The sequence below is a fragment of the Monodelphis domestica genome, chromosome 4, assembly GCF_027887165.1.
Source record: "Monodelphis domestica isolate mMonDom1 chromosome 4, mMonDom1.pri, whole genome shotgun sequence".
In the NCBI taxonomy this organism is placed as follows: domain Eukaryota; kingdom Metazoa; phylum Chordata; class Mammalia; order Didelphimorphia; family Didelphidae; genus Monodelphis; species Monodelphis domestica.
Window position 1 is genome coordinate 442,316,224 of NC_077230.1, and position 18,464 is coordinate 442,334,687.

The following is an 18,464-nucleotide window of genomic DNA, read 5'->3' on the forward strand; positions in this document are numbered from 1 at the left end:
CCAAACCCTCCTAATTCTCCTTGTATATTAGGGTCACCTTTATCCCTCTTACCTCAGTCCTCATCCTGTTGTTCCCAATAAACCCCTGACTTGAAAAAGGAAAAGAGTTTTTCCTCATAAATATCATAGTCTACTCAGTGGGGAGGGGCAAAGCCACAGGCTTCAGATGAAACTAGAAGGGAGAGGGTGGAAGAAGGGAGGGAGTGAAGGAGGAGGTGGGTAAGAAATAGAATGATCTATCTGCCATCAATAGGGATCAATAGACCACCTCAGGGCATTCCCCTGTAGCAGCATCTCTCTCACTATCTCTTATTATATCTCATCTATCTCCATTATAACTAAGCAGCCTCAACTTCCCCTAGCAATTCTCTAGCAACCAGAAATTGTATCCACAGATTATTTCTTTATCACAATTCACAGTTGTGACAATGCTGTTCAGTATAACTAAAACCATGGCTGGCAGAATCTAGGCCTGAGAAGACTTGTAGTTTGGGCAGTGTGGGGTTTTCCTTAATGGACTTCCCTGACCAGCAATGCTTGGGATGCTACAGGCAGAGATCATCTCACCTGTTTGATCTCAAGTAATGGGAGTGCTTCACTCTGAAGAATTTCTTCAGGAGTATTTTTCCCAATTTAATTAATTTTTAAAACCCATATCTACAATGGTAGAATCCATACTATGTACGGGTACCCAAATGGAAGAGTAGTAGAGACCAGGCAATTAGGGTTGTGACTTGCCCAGGGTTACAAAGCTAGGAAGTGTCTGAGGCCAGATTTGAACCCAGGATCCCCTGTGTCTGGACCTGGCTCTCAATCCACCGAGTCACTCAATATGCTGTGACGATTAAATTTAACTCTCCCCTGATTATAACAATGAAAATACTTAACACTCACCTGAGTATGAAGATGAAATTGTAAGATCTGCTTATTTTTAGATTTAATCCCTGTAAGAGTAAAGACCCTACTCAAAAGTTAAGTATGGAGATCTGCCCATTTTTAGATCTAATCACCAAAAGTGCAAACATCCCACTTAATCATGAAGTGAGAAGTCTGTGATCCACATGTGAAATAGGGGGTGATGAATCAGAATCAACTGACTGCCCAGGGAGGGCAGTCCTAAAACAAAGTGTCAACTGTGATAGGTAGATGTAAAATTAGGGGAAGACACAGGAAGTGACGCAAAAGAAGCATCTTTAAAAGGATCTGTTATTTCCTGTGAGAATACAATTCTTCATTCTGTGATCTGCTGTCTGGACCTGAGACCCTGTTCCAGACTGGAGTGACACAGGGTGAGTGAAAAGCTGACTCTTAAGTGCTGGATTTCTCTGAAGAGACTTCCCCAGGTCATGGGCTAAAAGGGCCAATGCCTATCCCATTAAGCACTCAACCCCTCTGCCCAGTTTTTGAGCCAAGGGTCAGAGATAAATTACTTAGTGCTTAAGCTAGATATCTTACCTTATCCTCTCTCTGATTTCTTACTTCACTCTTTCTACATTTTTGTAATGAAATTGTAAATAAATCTCTTTGGAATAATATAAATTCCTGGTGACCACACTCTCACAATCAAGTCCAACCCTATATAAATTAACCCCTTTCACTTATATAATGCCCCTCCACAGTTGAATTAAACTGCTTAAGTATAACTTTGAAGACTGAGGGATAGTGCTGACAACAGTGCCTGCCACATTGAAGATACTGAAGTGTCCGGTAAATAGATCCCAAGGATGAAACAATGACCAACAACGGGACACACAGGAGGGAGTTTATTAAACAAACTGCTGTTTGGGCTCAGCACTCTAAAATGACTGGAGCCCCGTTCCTGGGGCTTGCAGGCTTTTTATACACTTTCGTGGTAGGGGGAGTACACAGGAATTCCTGGGGTTAGGGGGCCAGGGAGGGGAAAGAAGGGGTTTGGGAGCTGGCTCTTCAATACTTCTCTTAGTTCTTTTCTGTTGGTAGAGCCCTAACACTTTGGGGGAAGGCAAGGAAGGCTGAATGTAAGAGGGAGCAAGTGGCCAGAACTTAAGGCAATGTTAGGGATTCTAGGTGGTCAAGGTGAGAGAGGACATCCCAAGAAAAGGGGACCATAATGGAAAGACAGAGATGGGGATATTGGATTCAGTCAAGAGTATAGTAACAAGTTTCCCCAGATTAGTGAGTGTGTGACAGGGACTGAGTTCAGAGAGAAGAGAGATTTGAACCCAGGAGTTCTAGGGCTGATGGCATGCTCAGGGTCAGTTTCCTTACTTCCCCTTGGCTATGCACCCAGGAGCAAAGATGTATGCTACTCTGGAGTCCCCCTAGGATGTTAATCTCTTACTTCCTGCCATGATCATGGGAGAATGAGATCAAAGGCTCTGGTACAACCTAGAATTCAGGACGTTTGGTGATTTGACTGATCCCTGATGAAGACCTCTGATGTCACCTTGACACAGCTGACCCAGCACAGAGCACAGAAGGTGAAAAATAAGCAGCCACCCTGGGGGAGGAGCACCAACTGTCTCATTTTTTTTTTTAAACCCTTACCTTCTGTCTTAGAATCAATACTGTGTATTGGTTCCAAGGCAGAAGAGTGGTAAGGGCTAGGCAATGGGGGTTAATATACTTGCCACATACCTGGGAAGTGCCTGAGGTTGGATTTGAACCTAAGACCTCCCACCTATGAATCGCAGTCACACATCTTTAGGTCTGGCTCTCAGTCTACTGAGCCACCCAGCTTCCCCTGAACCAAATGTTTCTGCTACAGAGGTCTCATACTTTTCCATCCCATGTAACATAAAGAATCAGAGAAGGTTCTAAACTATGGAGGAGCTGCCAGCACAAAATATGGAAGGTAAGAAAGGAAAAAAGGAGAAAGAAGAAAAGAGACTTCAACGCAGTATTAGGTTCAGAGAGAATCTTACTTGCCTCTACCTCCTGGAGCTTTTGGCCATCACTTTTATTGGCACATTAGCACTCATTGATTACCTGATTGACATCATAGACAGACAGAATCAACAATGCAGTGGGTTCCATCAAAGTAATCAGTCTTGTTACAACTGGCCCAATAACAAATTTCTATTCCAGTTGAAGGTCATATTTTTCTTGTAGGAAATGTTTGCTACGGAAATAGAAAAGATGAAAGAAAGAAGATGTTTTTCAAATTTTATTTAATTGATTAATTTAGAGTATTTTTCCAGGATTACAAAATCATGTTCTTTCCCTCCAACACCCTCCCTTAGCCGATGCACAATTCCACTGGGTTTTATATGTGTGATTGGTCAAGTCGTTATTTCCATATTATTGATATTTGCACTCAAGTGATCATTTAGGGTTTATAACTCCAATCATATCCCCATAGACCCATGTAATCAAGCAATTGTTTTTCAGCCTCTAAATATGGATAGTGTTCTTTCTCATAAGTCCTTCAGAATTATTCTGGATCATTGCATTGCTACTCATAGAGAAGTCCATTACATTCGATTGTACCACAGTGTATCAGTCTTGGTGTACAATGTTCTCCTGGCTCTGCTTCTTTCACTCTGCATCAGTTCCTGGAGGTCATTCCATTCCCCAATCAAAGGGCATCCCCTCATTTTCCAATTTTATTTTTGCCTCCACAAAGAGCACATCTATGAATATTCTTGTATAAGTCATTTTCCTTATTATATCTTTGGGGTACAAATCCAGCAATGCTATGACTGGATCAAAGGGTAGGCAGCGTTTTAGCACCCTTTTGGGCATAGTTCCAAATTGCCTTCCAGAATGTTTGGATCAATTCACAACTCCACCAGCAATGCATTAATACCCCAATTTTGCCACATCCCCTCCAACATTTACTAGGTAGATTCCTACATCTAAACACCAGCCATGTTTACCTGGAAGTCCTCAAAGATTCTTGATAGAGAAGTTAAAACTAGGAGATGGTAGGTCTGGTGATTTCTACTACTATATAACTAGAGAGGATCTTTTGAAATAGAAATTCCCATATTCCGTGTAAGGGTAATCAGATATGTCAGAATGGTCACTGTTTGGAGCTGCTGAAGCTTCCTAGACAGTCTGTTGAGCAATGCCAAACTAACATGTTCAGTTTAGCAGAGAGCCCACTAATTATTTTTGCCATTGAAAGTTTGAACACTCATTAATCCTGTGAGTTCCTGATGTGGCCACAACAAGAAAATGCCTTTACAATATCTTGTTTTCTACTGGACCTTGATCTTTGCCATGAGGACCAAGTATGAGCATACCATGCATCGCAGGACTGGTCAGTGCTTATTATCACTTCACATACATCTCCCTGTACTTCCTGACTTGTCTTCCAACCCCAAAACCCTATAAGTCAAAAATAGTTGAGAAAGGAGGGAGAAGAGAGAAGAGAATTACATCAAATGATAGTCAAGGATGGATGTCCTAGGATCCCTTTATCCTGACCACTTAACTTATTATGAAACAATCTGAAATCTCCTCCTTGAGCAGGTCTAGCAGCTGTAAACCTCAAAATTTCTCAGACTTATGAATGTTAGGGGTTTCCCCCATTGGGGAATCTTCTACTTAAAAAAATTCCCTAGCAGATGGTGAGAACTCTACTTGAATGTGAGGGCTCCTTGCCTTGGGAATATCCCTACTCCACCCTACTTAGGACTGTTTTAGGACAGAGAGCTCCTTGAGAACAATGAAAAGTACTTTGATCCATGCTTATGGAAGGAACAGGAAGTTCTTTGAGTCATGACTGTTTTAGAATTGATACAATGGGATACTAAGTACCTATAAAGGTGGGGCAACTTGTAAACTACTTAAACCTAAAAGGGTGATAACTTATTCAGAGGTTTTTTTCTAATGAAATTTGTCGACACAGCAGCATTTTTTTCCTGACTTACTAAAGAGATTAAAACTACTCAGCTGTAAATTCAAAATGGGCGGTCCTTTAGAAACATCTACAGTTATTGGTAGATGTAAGGACTTATGGGTGGTGACAGAGAAGATTTTGCCCTTAAAAATAAGAGCTCAGGGAAGAGCTGGGAAGTCATTCTGAAACATTCAGATTGGAGAGACTCATTCTGAGGAGACTGATTCTGAAACATTCAGATGGAGGAGGGAGCTGGTGAAAGCAGCTGAGATGCTGTTGGCCTGGTGTCATTAGAAATCAGATCTTATGATGAGTTATAAAAAACTGACTGATTTCTCTTTTAAGACTCAGGTCTAGGCCATATTGGCTTGAGGCCCTTCATACTTATTCCTTTTTACTCTCTCTCTCTCTCTCTCTCTCTTTGATTACTCATTGTATTGTTAATTAAAATCTCTATAAAACCCAATTGACTTGGGCATTTGAATAATTGGGAATATTTCCCTGGGACCACCTTATATTTGATTTTAAAGCCAAGACACTGTAGTGAAACATATTTCTGCGGTCAGATTTGCTCACCCTCTCTTATATCTATCACAATTTATATCTTCCACTATTTTAACCACTACAGTTTAAGACCTCAACCATTTTAAATCTCACACAGCCCAGGAAGATATTCTGTTGTCATCTTTTACAAACTGGTTCATGAGCACACATATGATTCAGGCTTGTTCTGGACACTGAGAATTCTGAACTAAAAGGAGACTTATGTATTGGGTTCCTTAACAAGGGGAGAGATATGCAATAGACTGAGCCCCTGGGCAGATGCTGGGAGAAAAGTGGGAAGATCCAAACCCTGTTCAGGATACTGAGGAAAGAGGAAAAAGTAATCTAGACCATTTCTGGGCATTGAGGAGACACAGAAGAAGGAGATATGGGAAGTTTCAATGTACCCTAAGAAGAAGGGGAGAAGAGTCCCATGTCCTGTGCTGAGCACTGACAAGGACAGGGGAAATAGGATACCACCCTCTATGGAGTCCTAAGGTAACTTCTAGTAGTAAAAAAATGCCAAATCCAGCTAAAAGATGGCACCCATTGGGTAGTAGATCTGGTGTTTGAGACCATTCAGAGATGGAGGGTTCAAAAAATCAACCTGTAAATTAAAATATATTAAAACACTCTCAGGTGTAAAGAGTTTCCCTTCAGAAAAAGAGGAAGGAAACCAGACAAGGAAAACATAACCAACTTTGAAATCACAATAATTTGGGGATAAAAGGAAAAGAGAACAAAATCAATGATTACTGGCATATTGACAAAAAGCCAATAAGGGGGCAGCCTCTTTCAGCATAAGAGAATGCATACAAAACAAATGCATTCAATCCCACACAGATCAAATCACCACATCCAAGAGTTCAATCTGGATTTTCTGATGCAGCATATGGTCTGTGCAGGCATCTTCATGTTGCCTTCTACAAACAGTTCACTTTCTGGATTTGGAGAGGTAGCATGTTTGTTATCCCAAAATTACTCTCCAAAGAATTTACACTTTGCATCATAGGATAATTACACGTTCCTCCCTGAAGAGGATGGTCAGAGGGCTCCTGGGAAATGTAGTTCAAAAGCACAAGATTTCCAATTACACAGAAGGATTTCCATAGGCTGGCACAATATTACCCAAGAGGAGAAAAAGATCTGGCCCAATGTGTGGAGGCAGAAAATACACTGAGAGTGAGAAGAGAGCAGATCCAGTTTTGACACAAGTGGAGGAGAAAGAACTTAAGAAAAGACCCAGGGGACTTCAATTAGGTTACTTACTCTGGCCATCCCTTGTTCTATGTATGACCCTTGGCATCTCATAGCCTGTCTCTGGTCTTCTGTTTCCTTATCTGTAAAATGGAGGAGTGGGATCCGGTGTCTAAAGACCCTCTGGCTCTGATTCTCAGCTGTCTCTCTTTTTTGCTTTTATTCTCTTTTCAAAAGCCTGAAGTGCAGGAAGTCTGACTCCTGATAAGTGGTCTAAGCTGTGTCTGAAAGCCTCATCTGTGGTGAGGCTAAAAGAGGGAAGCCAAAGATTGGTGTTATGACATGATAGTTCTCAGCATCCCATTGCCTTCTGGAGCTGCTAATGAGGAAAGAGACCTATGGGTCATGTGGTAAAGAAAGTGAAGCTGGAAAGGGTAGACTGACCCCTTGGCAATCCTCATTTCTTTTTCCTTTCACCTGCAGGCTTCTTGGCATGAATTTTTGGCCTCATTTGAGAGTGAAAGAGGAGCACTCTAATAACTATGCCAACCACAGTGTTATCCACCATAGCAGAGATCAGGCTGATGCTTTCTTGGTGCCCAATCAGATCTCCAGTTTTTCTTAGTTTTGTTTTGTTCCCCAAAATGTGTGTGGCCACAGGGTGGGTGATCTGCATGAGAATGTTTGGTAAAGTGAGTCATAGATGAGAAGAGTCTGGGAGGGAATTACTCATTCCCACCTGTGATCATTTCAAGACATCTTTGATTGGTGAACAGTTAATTAGGAGGTTGTCCATTAGCATGTTCAACCAATCCCCATCCCCATAGGTGATCTGAGAAAGGGGAGTAGTGATGTACTAGCAGAAAAAGCCACATCTACTAATTAGGGTTTATGGACCAGAAATACTCCATGGGTTTCCTAAGAATAAAGGAAATGTAAAATTCAGAGGAATAACAGAGAAAATAAACAATAAATTCTCACATTCTTTCTGGGTCGTGTGAATGTAAGGAAGGAAGTGGGGGTCTACAGGAAAGTGTGGGGCATGGGGAGGGATGCTTCTATGCTTTGTGCTTTACTCTAGTTTCTCAGTAAATGTCCTTTTGTAAAAGAAATGAATGTTGGTGGAATCAGTGTGAACTAAGCCATGTCACTTGGATATTGCAGAGAGCAACTGCCTGAATGGCATGGTGGGACCACACTGATGGGGACTCTATAGCAATGGGCATTAGGGAAAAGGTGATCCTGTCCTGAGGATGTGACCTGCCAGTCTGAGTACAGGGAAAATGAGTCCCAGCACGGACACTCTACAGAAGCTAAAGGTCTAGACAATCCTGAGCATAGGTGGAAGCTAGTCAGGTAATACTGAAAACCACAGAAGAGCCAACTCTGGGCTCTCAGGCAGCCCCTCCCAAAGCTACCCACCCATCAGTCCCTCATTCTGGGCTTTTGGTTTAACTCTTTGACTCCCAGAAGCCAGGAATCACTTTGTGTCTGGTTAGGGGTTGAGCACTGTTTAAGGAGACAAGGCTGGGGGCAGGATCTGGTTGGGAGACTAGTGAGACCCGCAATGGCCAGTTATGGGGGAGAGGAGGGAAGGCAGGAGGCTGCTCCTAAAGCTGACCAGGGGCCTGAATCATCAGGAAAATGCAAGAATAGTTCCATGGTTCTGGCCCCAGATGACTCACCAACCATCTTCCCCTCCACCTTGATCCCTCCCACATACACCCTCCCCACTGCATGGCGCCATCAGTCAAGCAAGACCTCCAGAGAGGAAGGAGAAGAGAAGCTGGTCAGAGAGGCTCTGGGTGGGGACACAGTGCAGAGCTGGCCCTGCTGTCATCCTGTGCCTCAGACCAGCCCCAGGGCAGCCTCGGTCCCTTCTCCCACTAGCCTCTGGGAGCACCATGACTCCTGCCCTCTCAGTCCTGCTGTGCCTGGGTGAGTCCTCAGCAGCCCCCACCCTAGAGGGAACTTTAGCCACCAACACGTCCTACCTGACCCCCCCCCCCCACACACACACTGTGCTGCAAAGGAAACTTTCCTCCAGAGAAGGGGAGTGACAAGTCTAAGGTCACACAGTAAGGTTGGGGTTGGGAGCAGAAAAGCTGGGACTCTTACAGGGGTCTCCTGGGCTCCAGCCTCCTTCCCTCACAGCAGTCCTAAGCCCTGGCCCTGAGCTGTCTCTGTCCTTCCTGTGGGGAGGCTGGGGGGAGCCGAGAGTAATCAGGGTCTTCTCTGCCAGGGCTGTGTCTGTGCAAGGGGACAAGGACCCAGGCAGCAGGTGAGTCCTTCCTCCCACAATGCCCCTGCCAAGAGGACACAACTGCCCCAGGAGAGGGAGCTTGGGGAGGTTTGGGCTGGGCTGACAGTCTATAGAGAGGGGACCCGGGGTGGGGGCGGGTTCCTACAGAAGGGGGATCCCCTGGACCTAACAGCTCTCCTTCCCTTCCAGATAGACTCCCCAAACCCTCCCTCAGGGCAGAGAATGGCTTTTTGGTGCCCCAAGGGGGAGCTGTGACCCTCAGGTGCAGGGGATCATGGGAGGCTGAAGAGTGGAGGCTGGAGAAAAAACGAAGATATGAATGGTCAGAGATCAAACCTGTGAGACAAGCTAGAAATGAGGGAGAGTTTTCCCTTCCATATGTGACATCACATGATGCTGGGACCTACCGATGCCTCTACAGACATTCATCCTTTGGGTGGTCAAAGCGCAGTGACCCCCTGGAGCTGGTGGTCACAGGTAAGGCAGATCCTCCCCCCTAGACAGTGCTGGCTCAGGGTCTCCACAGCTCTGGGTTCCTCCCAGCCCAGCCTGGCCCTGAGTGTTCCTCTGGCTCTGCCCTTCCTGGCTTCTCCCCTGTGTCTGCCTCACCTCTTCCTCTGGGGGTGGGAGAAGAGGGGAGGAATCAGCATTTCTGTAGCACCTACTATGTGCCAAACACATTATTCTTGTTGTCTCATTGGATCCTCACAATAGCTCTGCCAGGTCAGGGCCAATGTGATCCCCATTTTATAGATGAGGAAACTGAGGCAGAGAGGAAGTGACATGCTGAGGATCACATACTGGGAAGGCTGCCTTTGAACTCAGGACTTCCTGACTCCAGATCCAGGAATCTCTCCATTGCCCCATGACCTTCCTCACTCAGCTCCCATCTTGGGGTCAGACAGGAGGCAGGAGAGGCTCAGCTTGGACCTCAGGAGACCAGACAGAGCTGGGGGCTCCCTGGGGATAGGCCAGGGCTAGTGGGGCATCTCCCAGTGCCAGCCCTGCCCCTCCCAGAGCCTGGAGATAGCAGAGGGTGGAGCTGCTGCTGCCCAGGATCCTCTCCCAGCCCAGGTCTGGAGCAGAGTGTTGAGGAGGATCAGGGGGCACAGCAGAGCCTCTTCCTCTCTTCAGCCTGTCCCAGGGGGTCCCCCAGGGTCTGGGAGGCGAGCAGGGATCTACCATGGGGAGGTGATAAAGAGCCAAACCGCAGAGAAGAGCCTTCAATCCTGACGGGCCGGAGCCCCCTTTCAGCCCTTTTCCTCCAACTATCAGCCCCCCTCCAGGTACCTGCTGGAAGTCTGGCTCAAAGGCAGCTCTTCTGCCTGCTAGAACCCTGCAGCTGCTCCTGCCTTGAGCTGACAGACAGATTTAGACAAATTGCTATCATGAGCCCATCTGGTCTGTGCCACGCTGAGAGCTCCATGGCCTCGGGACCCGCTGCCCCTCCTCCCCCCCCCCCCCCCCCCCCCCGCAGCCAATGAGAGATGTCCCAAATGACCAACCGTCTACACCCGCCTTTTCCAAATCCCGGAACACGTGTCTGCCCTGCCCAGGCCTTTGCCAACTCTCTTGGCTTTGGGTCTCCCCCTCTGCTGCTACACCTTGCGGAATCCCCTCCTCTGGTCTCACTTTGGCTTCTATGTCAGACCCCCAAATTCTGTGCTGGGAGATTGTATGAGAAAGAAGCAGGGAATGAGGCTGCCAGCCCGGGGCAGGGGGAGCCTCCTGTCTGCCTCCGCCTGAGCATCAGCCCTCATTTGGCTATTTCTCACCTCCTGTCCTTCCTCCTTCTGTCTGTCTGTCCCTCTCCCTCCCCCCCCCCCCTCACCTCCCCTCACTTCCCCCATTCCTGGCCCCGGAGCTGTCCAAGGTCTTTCTTTCCCCTCAGACACCTGACATTTCCCCTCTCAGAGCTGAACCTCCCAGCCTCATCTGCCCCCTCCCTGCCCCAGGGCTGCTCCTGCTCTAACTCCAGGGTCTCCCCCCCCCCAGGCCTCTCTGCCCCGCCCTCCCTGGCAGCCCTGCCCAGCTCTGAGGTGGCCGAAGGACAGAACGTGACCCTGCAGTGTCGGTCAGAGCGATGGTATGACTGGTTCGCCCTGTGCAAGGAGGGAGAAGAGATCAGGCGGGGCGGGACCCGGAGACATGGATGGATGTATCAGACTGACTTCTTCTTCCCTGCTGTGACTCCAACCCAGGAAGGCACTTACCGATGTTACGGCTTTGATAGTTCTTCCCCCTCTGTGTGGTCCTCCCCCAGCGCCCCCCTGCTGCTCTGGCTCTCAGGTGAGGCAGCCCCAGCCCCGCCCAGGCCCTCCCAGCCCCTCCCAAACTCCCCCCCCCCAGTTCTCCCAGGCTCCCTCTCTGTCCTTGGTCTCCTCCCTGCCTGCTCAGGCCTGTCCAGGGGACCCCAGAGGCCGGGAGGGTTGGGGGAAGAGGAGGCTCAGAGGGAGGGCACTGGGTCATCCTCAGAGAGTGTAGACAGTGAGGCCGCTCCTCCTGACCCCTCTAGACACTCCCATCAGCAGGCCACTGAGTCATGTTGGTCCCACATCCAGAGAATATTCTATTCAGTCCCAGAAAGAGGTTGGGGGGGGGGGCAAGAGGAGGGCAGAGAAGGTCTGAGGTGGGTAATGGAGGAAATGGGAGGAGGAGAGGCATGTTAAACACCCCCAGAGCCCTTCTCCTCCTCTTCCTTTTCCAGGCACTTCAGAGGATCTTCACCCCCCACAAAGCTCTAAGACTCCCCCAGCTCGGACATCCTCCCCACCCAGTGAGTAACCGCTTGCTCTGAGGACAGGGTGGGGGTCTCTCACTCTCTCCTATTGCTGACCACCTTCTGTCTAGGCCAGGCCTGAGTCCCCCTTTCTCAGAGGGGAAACACAGGCATGAGGAGGACTGGAGGAGGGGGACAAAGGAAACACCAGGCTGGGGAAGGAAGGACAGGGATGATCAGGGAGGGGGAAGGAGGGGAGCAGAGAGGGTCAGAGCAGCCCTGGGATGGGTTCAAGTGATCCTGAGCCCACAGGAGACATCCACACCTCCATAATGAAGAAACACCCCATTAATTGAAGGGGATTCTGAGTGAGGTGGAGGCTGAGAGGCAGCTGGCAGGGAAAGTGGGGCTCCGCCAGGTAAACCAAGATGGAGTGTCTGAGGCTTTTCCAGGAGAGCTAGTTGGGTGACAGAACACTGGGGAAGGGCTGGATGCCTTCTAGGACAGGGGATGTGGGGGGGTGTCTGTGGGTGACACAGGTGTCTGTCAGGAGATATGCAGATCCCAAAAGGAGGGCACAAGAATGACGTCTTTGTCCTTGTCTTGGGAGCTCTCAGGGACAGTCTTTGGCCAGAGGAGCTCAGAGTGAAGAGAAGTCCCTCAGTTGTTGCTGGCACCTCTGGGTTTCCTGAGTCCCCCTCCATTCTCCTCTCTTGATTTCTGGGTCCCTCTAAAGCCCCAAATGCTCTCCCGTATCTCCCCTTCCCCAGAAGCCCTTGGGCTCTCCTCCTCACCCATGCAGCCATAGCTGGGACTGGGGGGGTGCTCTGCTCTTTCCTGGCTTCCCCAGTATAGAGGGGGGTCTCTCAGGCACCCCAATTCCCCTATGCACCTGATGGCCCTCCTCCCCCTCCTCCCTCCTCTGCCCAGCACAGCATCCACTGATCCTGCAGTCTCAGGGTTCTGGCCCGAAGGCTGGGTACAACCTCAGGGCCCTTCAGCCAGGACAAGGAGCCCTGAGGAGGATTCAGAGGGTCCCTCCCTGCCACACCAGCTCCTTCATTCTCCTCCTGGAGTCCCTGCCTGCCCCCAGGAGCTCAGAGAGGGGTCACAGCAATCACAGGAGCACCAAGTCTCAGAATGAGGCCAGGAGAGGTCCTGAGCTCAGACCCATTTGACAGATGGGAAATCCATGAAGCCCATAGAGAGGAGGGACTAGTCCAACATCCCTCACCCAGCAAGTCTAGGCACAGCTGGGCTCATACACTGTCTCCAGACCCTCCAGCTCTCCAGGCCTCTCTGGGCCTCCCTGCAGAGCCCCTAACTCTGCCCCTTCCTCATCCTCAGAGACCTTCTCTACAGGCCCTGAGTCTGAGAACAAGCCCTCAGGTGAGAACCTGGAGGAATCCTGACAGAAAGTAGAGGGAGGCAGCGGGGCTGGGTGTCCAGTCAGGGTCTGCCTGTTCCATCCAGGCTATCCTCATTTCTTACTACTCCTGAAGCTCCTTCTGAATCTTCTCTCTCACCTCTGAGCCTTTGCCTAGGCTGTGTCCTCTGCCTGGAATGCTCTGCTTCTTCACTTATTTCTCTTACTATGCAAAGGTGTCTCTGAGACTAATCTTAGAAGTCACCTCCTACCGGAAGCCTGTCCTGATCTACAACATTTGTCCCATTCCCCAGCTCAGTGGATTGAGTGAGAGCCAAGCCTAGAGATGAGAGGTCCTAGGTTCAAATCTGGCTTCAGCCACTTCCCAGCTGTGTGAACCTGGGCAAGTCACTTGACCCCCATTGCCTAGCCCTTACCACTCTTCTGCCTTGGAGCCAATACACAGTATATACATATATATATATATATATATATATATATATATATATATATATAATATACAGTATATATATAAGGGTTTAAAAAAAAGAAATAACTTGACTGGCATCAATGGATGGAGGAAATCAAGTTATTTTTAGAGGGCCTAACAATATTGCAGGAGAATGTGAACACCTGGATGGCAAGAGCTTTTCTGTTTTCTCTGTGTATTCTCTGGGCTGCCTGGCACAGGGTCTAGCCCAGGGTGGGTGATTCAGAGAAGTCTGGAGAACTGAATGACTGAGGGAGCCTGGGGGGTCCCTGAGGACAGGGCTGGGTCTCCTCCCCTCACCCTGGGGCATCTCAGACCACAGGGCTGGGTCTCTCTTCCCCCTTGGACTGGGGCCTCCACAAACATCAGTATTATTCTGTCTCCCCCAACCTTGGTCTTCCTCTTTGGCTTCCTCAGGTCTCTCCATCCTCCAAGTGAGCATCCTGGTGGGCATCTCAGCCTTCCTCATCCTGATCTTCCTCTTCCTCTCCCTCCTTTACTTTCATCACTGTCAGTATCAGCCCAGACTGGGTGAGTTCTTGGGGCTGTGGGGCCTCCCGGGCTGAAGGTCTAATTGGGGTTGAGCTGGGACCCACTGAAGCCTGACCTCCCCCCCACTCTCCTTACAGGGAAAAGGGACAGAGAGGCAGACATCAAGACCACCAGAAGGTAGGGACCCCAAAAAACCCCACATTTTTCCTATAACACCCCAGTGTATTCCCCCTTCTCAGACCCTCCCCCTCAATTTTCTGTGTCTTCTTCCTCCCCAGCTCAGAACAAGCAGGGAGCACCCTAGAGGAGACTGTGTGTGAGTGACAGGGAGGTGGGGCAGGAGGGCAAAGCCTGCCCTGGGGAGAGCCATCTTCCTGGCCCCTCATCCCTTCTCCTCTTGTCTCCAGATGCTGCTGTGAATGATGACACACAGACAGAGGAAGCTGGACAAGAGGACACATCCGTGAGTCACTCAGAGATCTCTCCTCCTTTGCCCAGAGATCTTCTTATGGAGGGAAGAGAGGGGGAGACCTTCCCTTTAGTCACACACAGCTGGAAGGGTTGCTGGGTTCAGGGTCCTGCCCCTCCTTCCCCAATGCCCCCTCAGTCCCCTCACCTCCTCCTGCTTCCTCTTCTCCTGTCAGGCTCTCCAAAGAGAAGGCCCTCAGGAAGTGACCTACGCCCAGCTGGACCACAAGAGCCTCAAGTGTGGGGCTGAGCCCCCTCCCCCATCTGTTCCAATGGAGCCCAGTGTCTATGCTGCCCTTCGGTGAGCTTAGCCCAAGCCTGGGGGGCCAGAAGAAGAAGCTGCTCCTTCATTCTCCCTCTGCTTCCTGAGGGCAGACCCTGTCCTACCTTATTCCCCAAGTCACCCTGCCATTAGAACTTTGGCTTGTCACCCCAAGAGGAAAAGCACAAATGCAAAAAGGCCTAAAACTCTGGGGATTTGTTCTCTCTGGTACTCTGGGGGGGAGAAATGTGCCCTCTGGAATGCTGGGACCCTGACATCCACAGAGGGGCGACCAGCCACTGATTACAAATTAGAAATTATCTGCCCCCCCATAAGAGATCTGTCATTACACTGTAGAGGGGGAATACGCTGTATAAGAGGGGCAGAACAGACTTAACTCTAGAGGAGAGGCGGAGGCTGGCCCTCAGGGGAGGAGGGGTATTGCCTGGGCAGCCCCAGCCCACCAAGCTCCTGTACAGGAAAAAAGATGCCAGAACTTACACTCAGATGCTGAAGCCTCAGACGAGTGGGCAAGCTCTGCTAAACCCAGGACCGTTTCTGGCAGCCCCTGCTCTGCTTCCCTTGGCCCAGGTTCCCTCCTCACAGGCTGGGGTTCATCCAAATACAGCATCCCCCAAATCTATACACAGTTTGGTCCATCAATTCAGGTCTTTTCATGGACTTTCAGGGTTACCTAACGAGGCCTGGAATTGGAGATGAAGGACCAGGGGTTGGACCTGGCTCTGCTATTTGCCTGCACAAGTCCCTTTCCTTCTGTGATTTCAGTTTCCTCCTCTGTAAAATAAATACCACTTAGTCCAGCTCCCCATCACTACAGATCCTGGGGTGTTCTTGCCCACAGAGCTCTAGTTTGTAGCCTTGATGGAGAAGCTAGCAGGGAAGTCCACAGCTCAGATGCTCCTTCCAGAAGTGCATCTATTTGAGGGATTTAAGGAACTTTTTCCCTTCATCCATCCCAGACCCCAATACTGCTAGGACTGCCCCTTCTCCTCTTCTCCCTCTTGTCTAAAGAGAAAACCAGATTTTCATACCTCATTAATATACTCCCACCCATGATGAAAAGCTGGCTTCTGGCTGGAATAGATGCCTTTATTTATTCATTTTGCATGTCAATACAACTTTAATATTCATTTTCTTATACTTGGCACTCCATGCTTCTCCCTCCCTCTTTCCCAAGATGGCGAGTAGTGACATGTGCTGTCCATGGTGATCATTCAATACATATTTCCACTTCATTATGTAGTGAAAGAAGACACATATTGGCAGCACAAGAGAAAACTGGCTGGTGGAAATAAAGTGAAGAATGGCATGAGAGACGTGTTCATGAGGAGTCTCTTGGAGCTGTCCTGGTTGTTAATAATGGTTGTTTTGTTGATAATGGCTCAGTTATTCAGTGTTGATCATCCACATTATTGCTGTTATTGTGTTCAATAGTCTGCTGGTTCTGCTCAACTCGCTTTGCATCACTCCATCTAAATCTTCCCAGGTTCTTTTGGGATCATCAGGTCCATCATTTCTATTGGCATGATAGTTCTCCATTACAACCACACACCACAGCTTGTTCAGCCATTCCCCAATTGATGGACAACCCTTTAGCTCCCAGGTCTTTTCCACTGCAAAAGGAGCTGCTATAAGTATTTTTGAACAAGTTGGTCCTTTCCACCATCTTTGATTTCTTTGGGATACTGACTTGTAGTGCTGTTGTTGAGTCAATCAAGACCTCGACTGCATTTCCCCAGACCCTTTATTGCACCCTTTAGTATTACTTTTCGTTGCTGCTGCTCTTGTAATATTTTTGTTAAATAAATGGTTTGGTCACAGTGACTCCCCCCAAAAAGCAAAAACAAAAACCCAGCCTGGTTGATTAGGGAACAAGGAGGAGCCTGAGACCCACTTGGGGTGCAGGGGATATCGACTCCCTTGTTCCAAAGGTTTCCCAGTGTGCCCTCACCTCATAAAGCTGGTGAGAACCACAGAGACCCTCTGAGGAGAAGATGACCAAACCTTTGCCTCCACACCAACCCTGGCCATCATCTCAGCTGCTGAGATCCCAGACCCCAGCAAAGTAGCAGCTTCTCCCCCCACACCACACCCCAGCTCTGGATGTAGGGCCTCAGTTTGCTTTCAGAGCCTTAATAAATCTTTCTGTATCCTGAAAGAACAAACTGGTTTTGTCCTTTGGAAATGGTTCCAATTTGCTCTCCAGAATGATTGTATCCATTTCACCAACAGCATATTAGTGTTCTAGTTTTATAAAATTCTCTTTAACATTCATCATTTGTCTTTTGGTCATATTAGCTACTCTGATAACTACAAGGTGGTATCTCAGGATTATTTTTATTTTAATTTCTTTAATTAATAGTTATTTGGAGCATTTTTAAAATTTTCTATAATTAATTCAGAATATGTTTCCATGGTTACATGATTCATGTTTTTTCCCCTCCCTTCTTCCACCACGCTCCCACAGCCAATGAGCAGTTCCACTGGGTTTTACATGTGTCATTGATCAAGACCTGTTTCCATATTATTGCTATTTGCTGAAGTGTTCCAGGGATGAAGGAACCATGAAAGTATTAAAGATGTATTCAAAAGCTGACTCTGATGAGCAAGGTGTTCATGGACCAGCCTCATGGGGATATTTCTGGTATTTCCCATGATTGATTTCTGGATCCTTGAATTGAATTGGGGCTCCAGTTTTGTGGAGCTCAAACCTCCCCCCTTGTCTGCAGTCTGAAAGGCTGGCATGCAATTTCTATAGCTTCTATGTAATGGCAAAGACACACTCAGTATTTGGATGAGAGGGTGCGAGGCTTGTAGAGGAAGTAGGACTATGAATTGAGCTTCTGGTCTGGGAACTCACTGGGCCAGTGTGTTGTGTTCCTTTCTTTTCTGTTGTTGTTGATTGCCACTATGATGCTAATGTCTCTATCACACCTCCTGTTTGATTGGCTCTCCCACATCCCCCATTCCTGGAAACCTCAATAAAACTCAGTTCACCTGTCAGTGGGACATTCTCTCTCTCACCATCAGAGGAAGAGCTGACAGGCTGGATGTGATGCTGTGCCTCTGTGGCTATTTTCCCTCTTTATGTCCTTCCTACCTTATTGTTTAACCCTTCCACCCATATTCCCCCAGGTCCTGGTTTCCCTTTTAGGTGCTCAAACCCATGCAAGAATACCTTGTAGCTGTAGGTCAGCTACATTTGCAATAGAGTGATCATTTAGCAGGTACATCCCCCATCATATCCCCCTTGACCCAAGTAATCAAGCAGCTGCTTTTCTTCTGTGTTTCTGCTCCCACAGTTCTTCCTCTGGATGTGGATGTCATTCTTTCTCATAAATCTCTCAGAATTGTCCTGAATCACTTCATTACTGCTAGTAGAGAAGTCCATTATGTTAAATTGTGCCTTAGCATATCTGTCTCTGTGTACAACATTTTGCTGGTTCTGCTCCTCTCACTGCATCATTCCAGTTCACATGGAATCCCTCCAGTTTATTATTCCTTTGAACACATTATTATTCCATCACCAACACACACCACCTGGTCTTTGGCTCTCTTTCTGTGTGTGTGTGTGTGTGTGTGTGTGTGTGTGTGTGTGTGTGTGTGTGTGTCTTGCTCCAGAAAACCTACAACTTGATCTTGTCATCCCACCCCCTCTCAGCCAGGTGCCATCAGTTATGTCCTGTGCCTGCCTCAAAGTCACAAGGAGGTTAACTGTCCAATTTGGAGGATATTCAGTTTCTCAGGAGCAATCTGGGAGTTGCCTGTCTGTGTTCATCAAAACTAGAGAGCCCAGAGAGGGGCTTCCTCTTAATCAA

General features: G+C 48.1%; 1 protein-coding gene across 1 annotated transcript; it reads left to right on the top strand.

Annotated features, from left to right (window-relative positions):
* The first annotated feature begins 8,469 nt into the window (after positions 1-8,469).
* LOC103105601 (leukocyte immunoglobulin-like receptor subfamily B member 5) lies at positions 8,470-17,644 on the top strand. The gene is made up of 9 exons (XM_056826288.1): positions 8,470-8,503; positions 10,743-11,117; positions 11,536-11,604; positions 12,895-12,936; positions 13,821-13,934; positions 14,033-14,072; positions 14,174-14,211; positions 14,303-14,358; positions 14,540-17,644. Exons 1-9 carry the CDS (start codon positions 8,470-8,472, stop codon positions 14,666-14,668), a joined length of 897 nt encoding a protein of 298 aa, XP_056682266.1. The 3' UTR covers positions 14,669-17,644.
* The last annotated feature ends 820 nt before the right edge of the window (positions 17,645-18,464 follow it).

Coding starts and splice junctions, on each gene's coding strand:
- LOC103105601 (XM_056826288.1), top strand. CDS start 8,470: ATGACTCCTGCCCTCTCAGTCCTGCTGTGCCTGG. Junction 11,118..11,535: donor CCTGCTGCTCTGGCTCTCAG/GTGAGGCAGCCC, acceptor TTCCTTTTCCAG/GCACTTCAGAGGATCTTCAC. Junction 14,359..14,539: donor CTGGACAAGAGGACACATCC/GTGAGTCACTCA, acceptor TTCTCCTGTCAG/GCTCTCCAAAGAGAAGGCCC.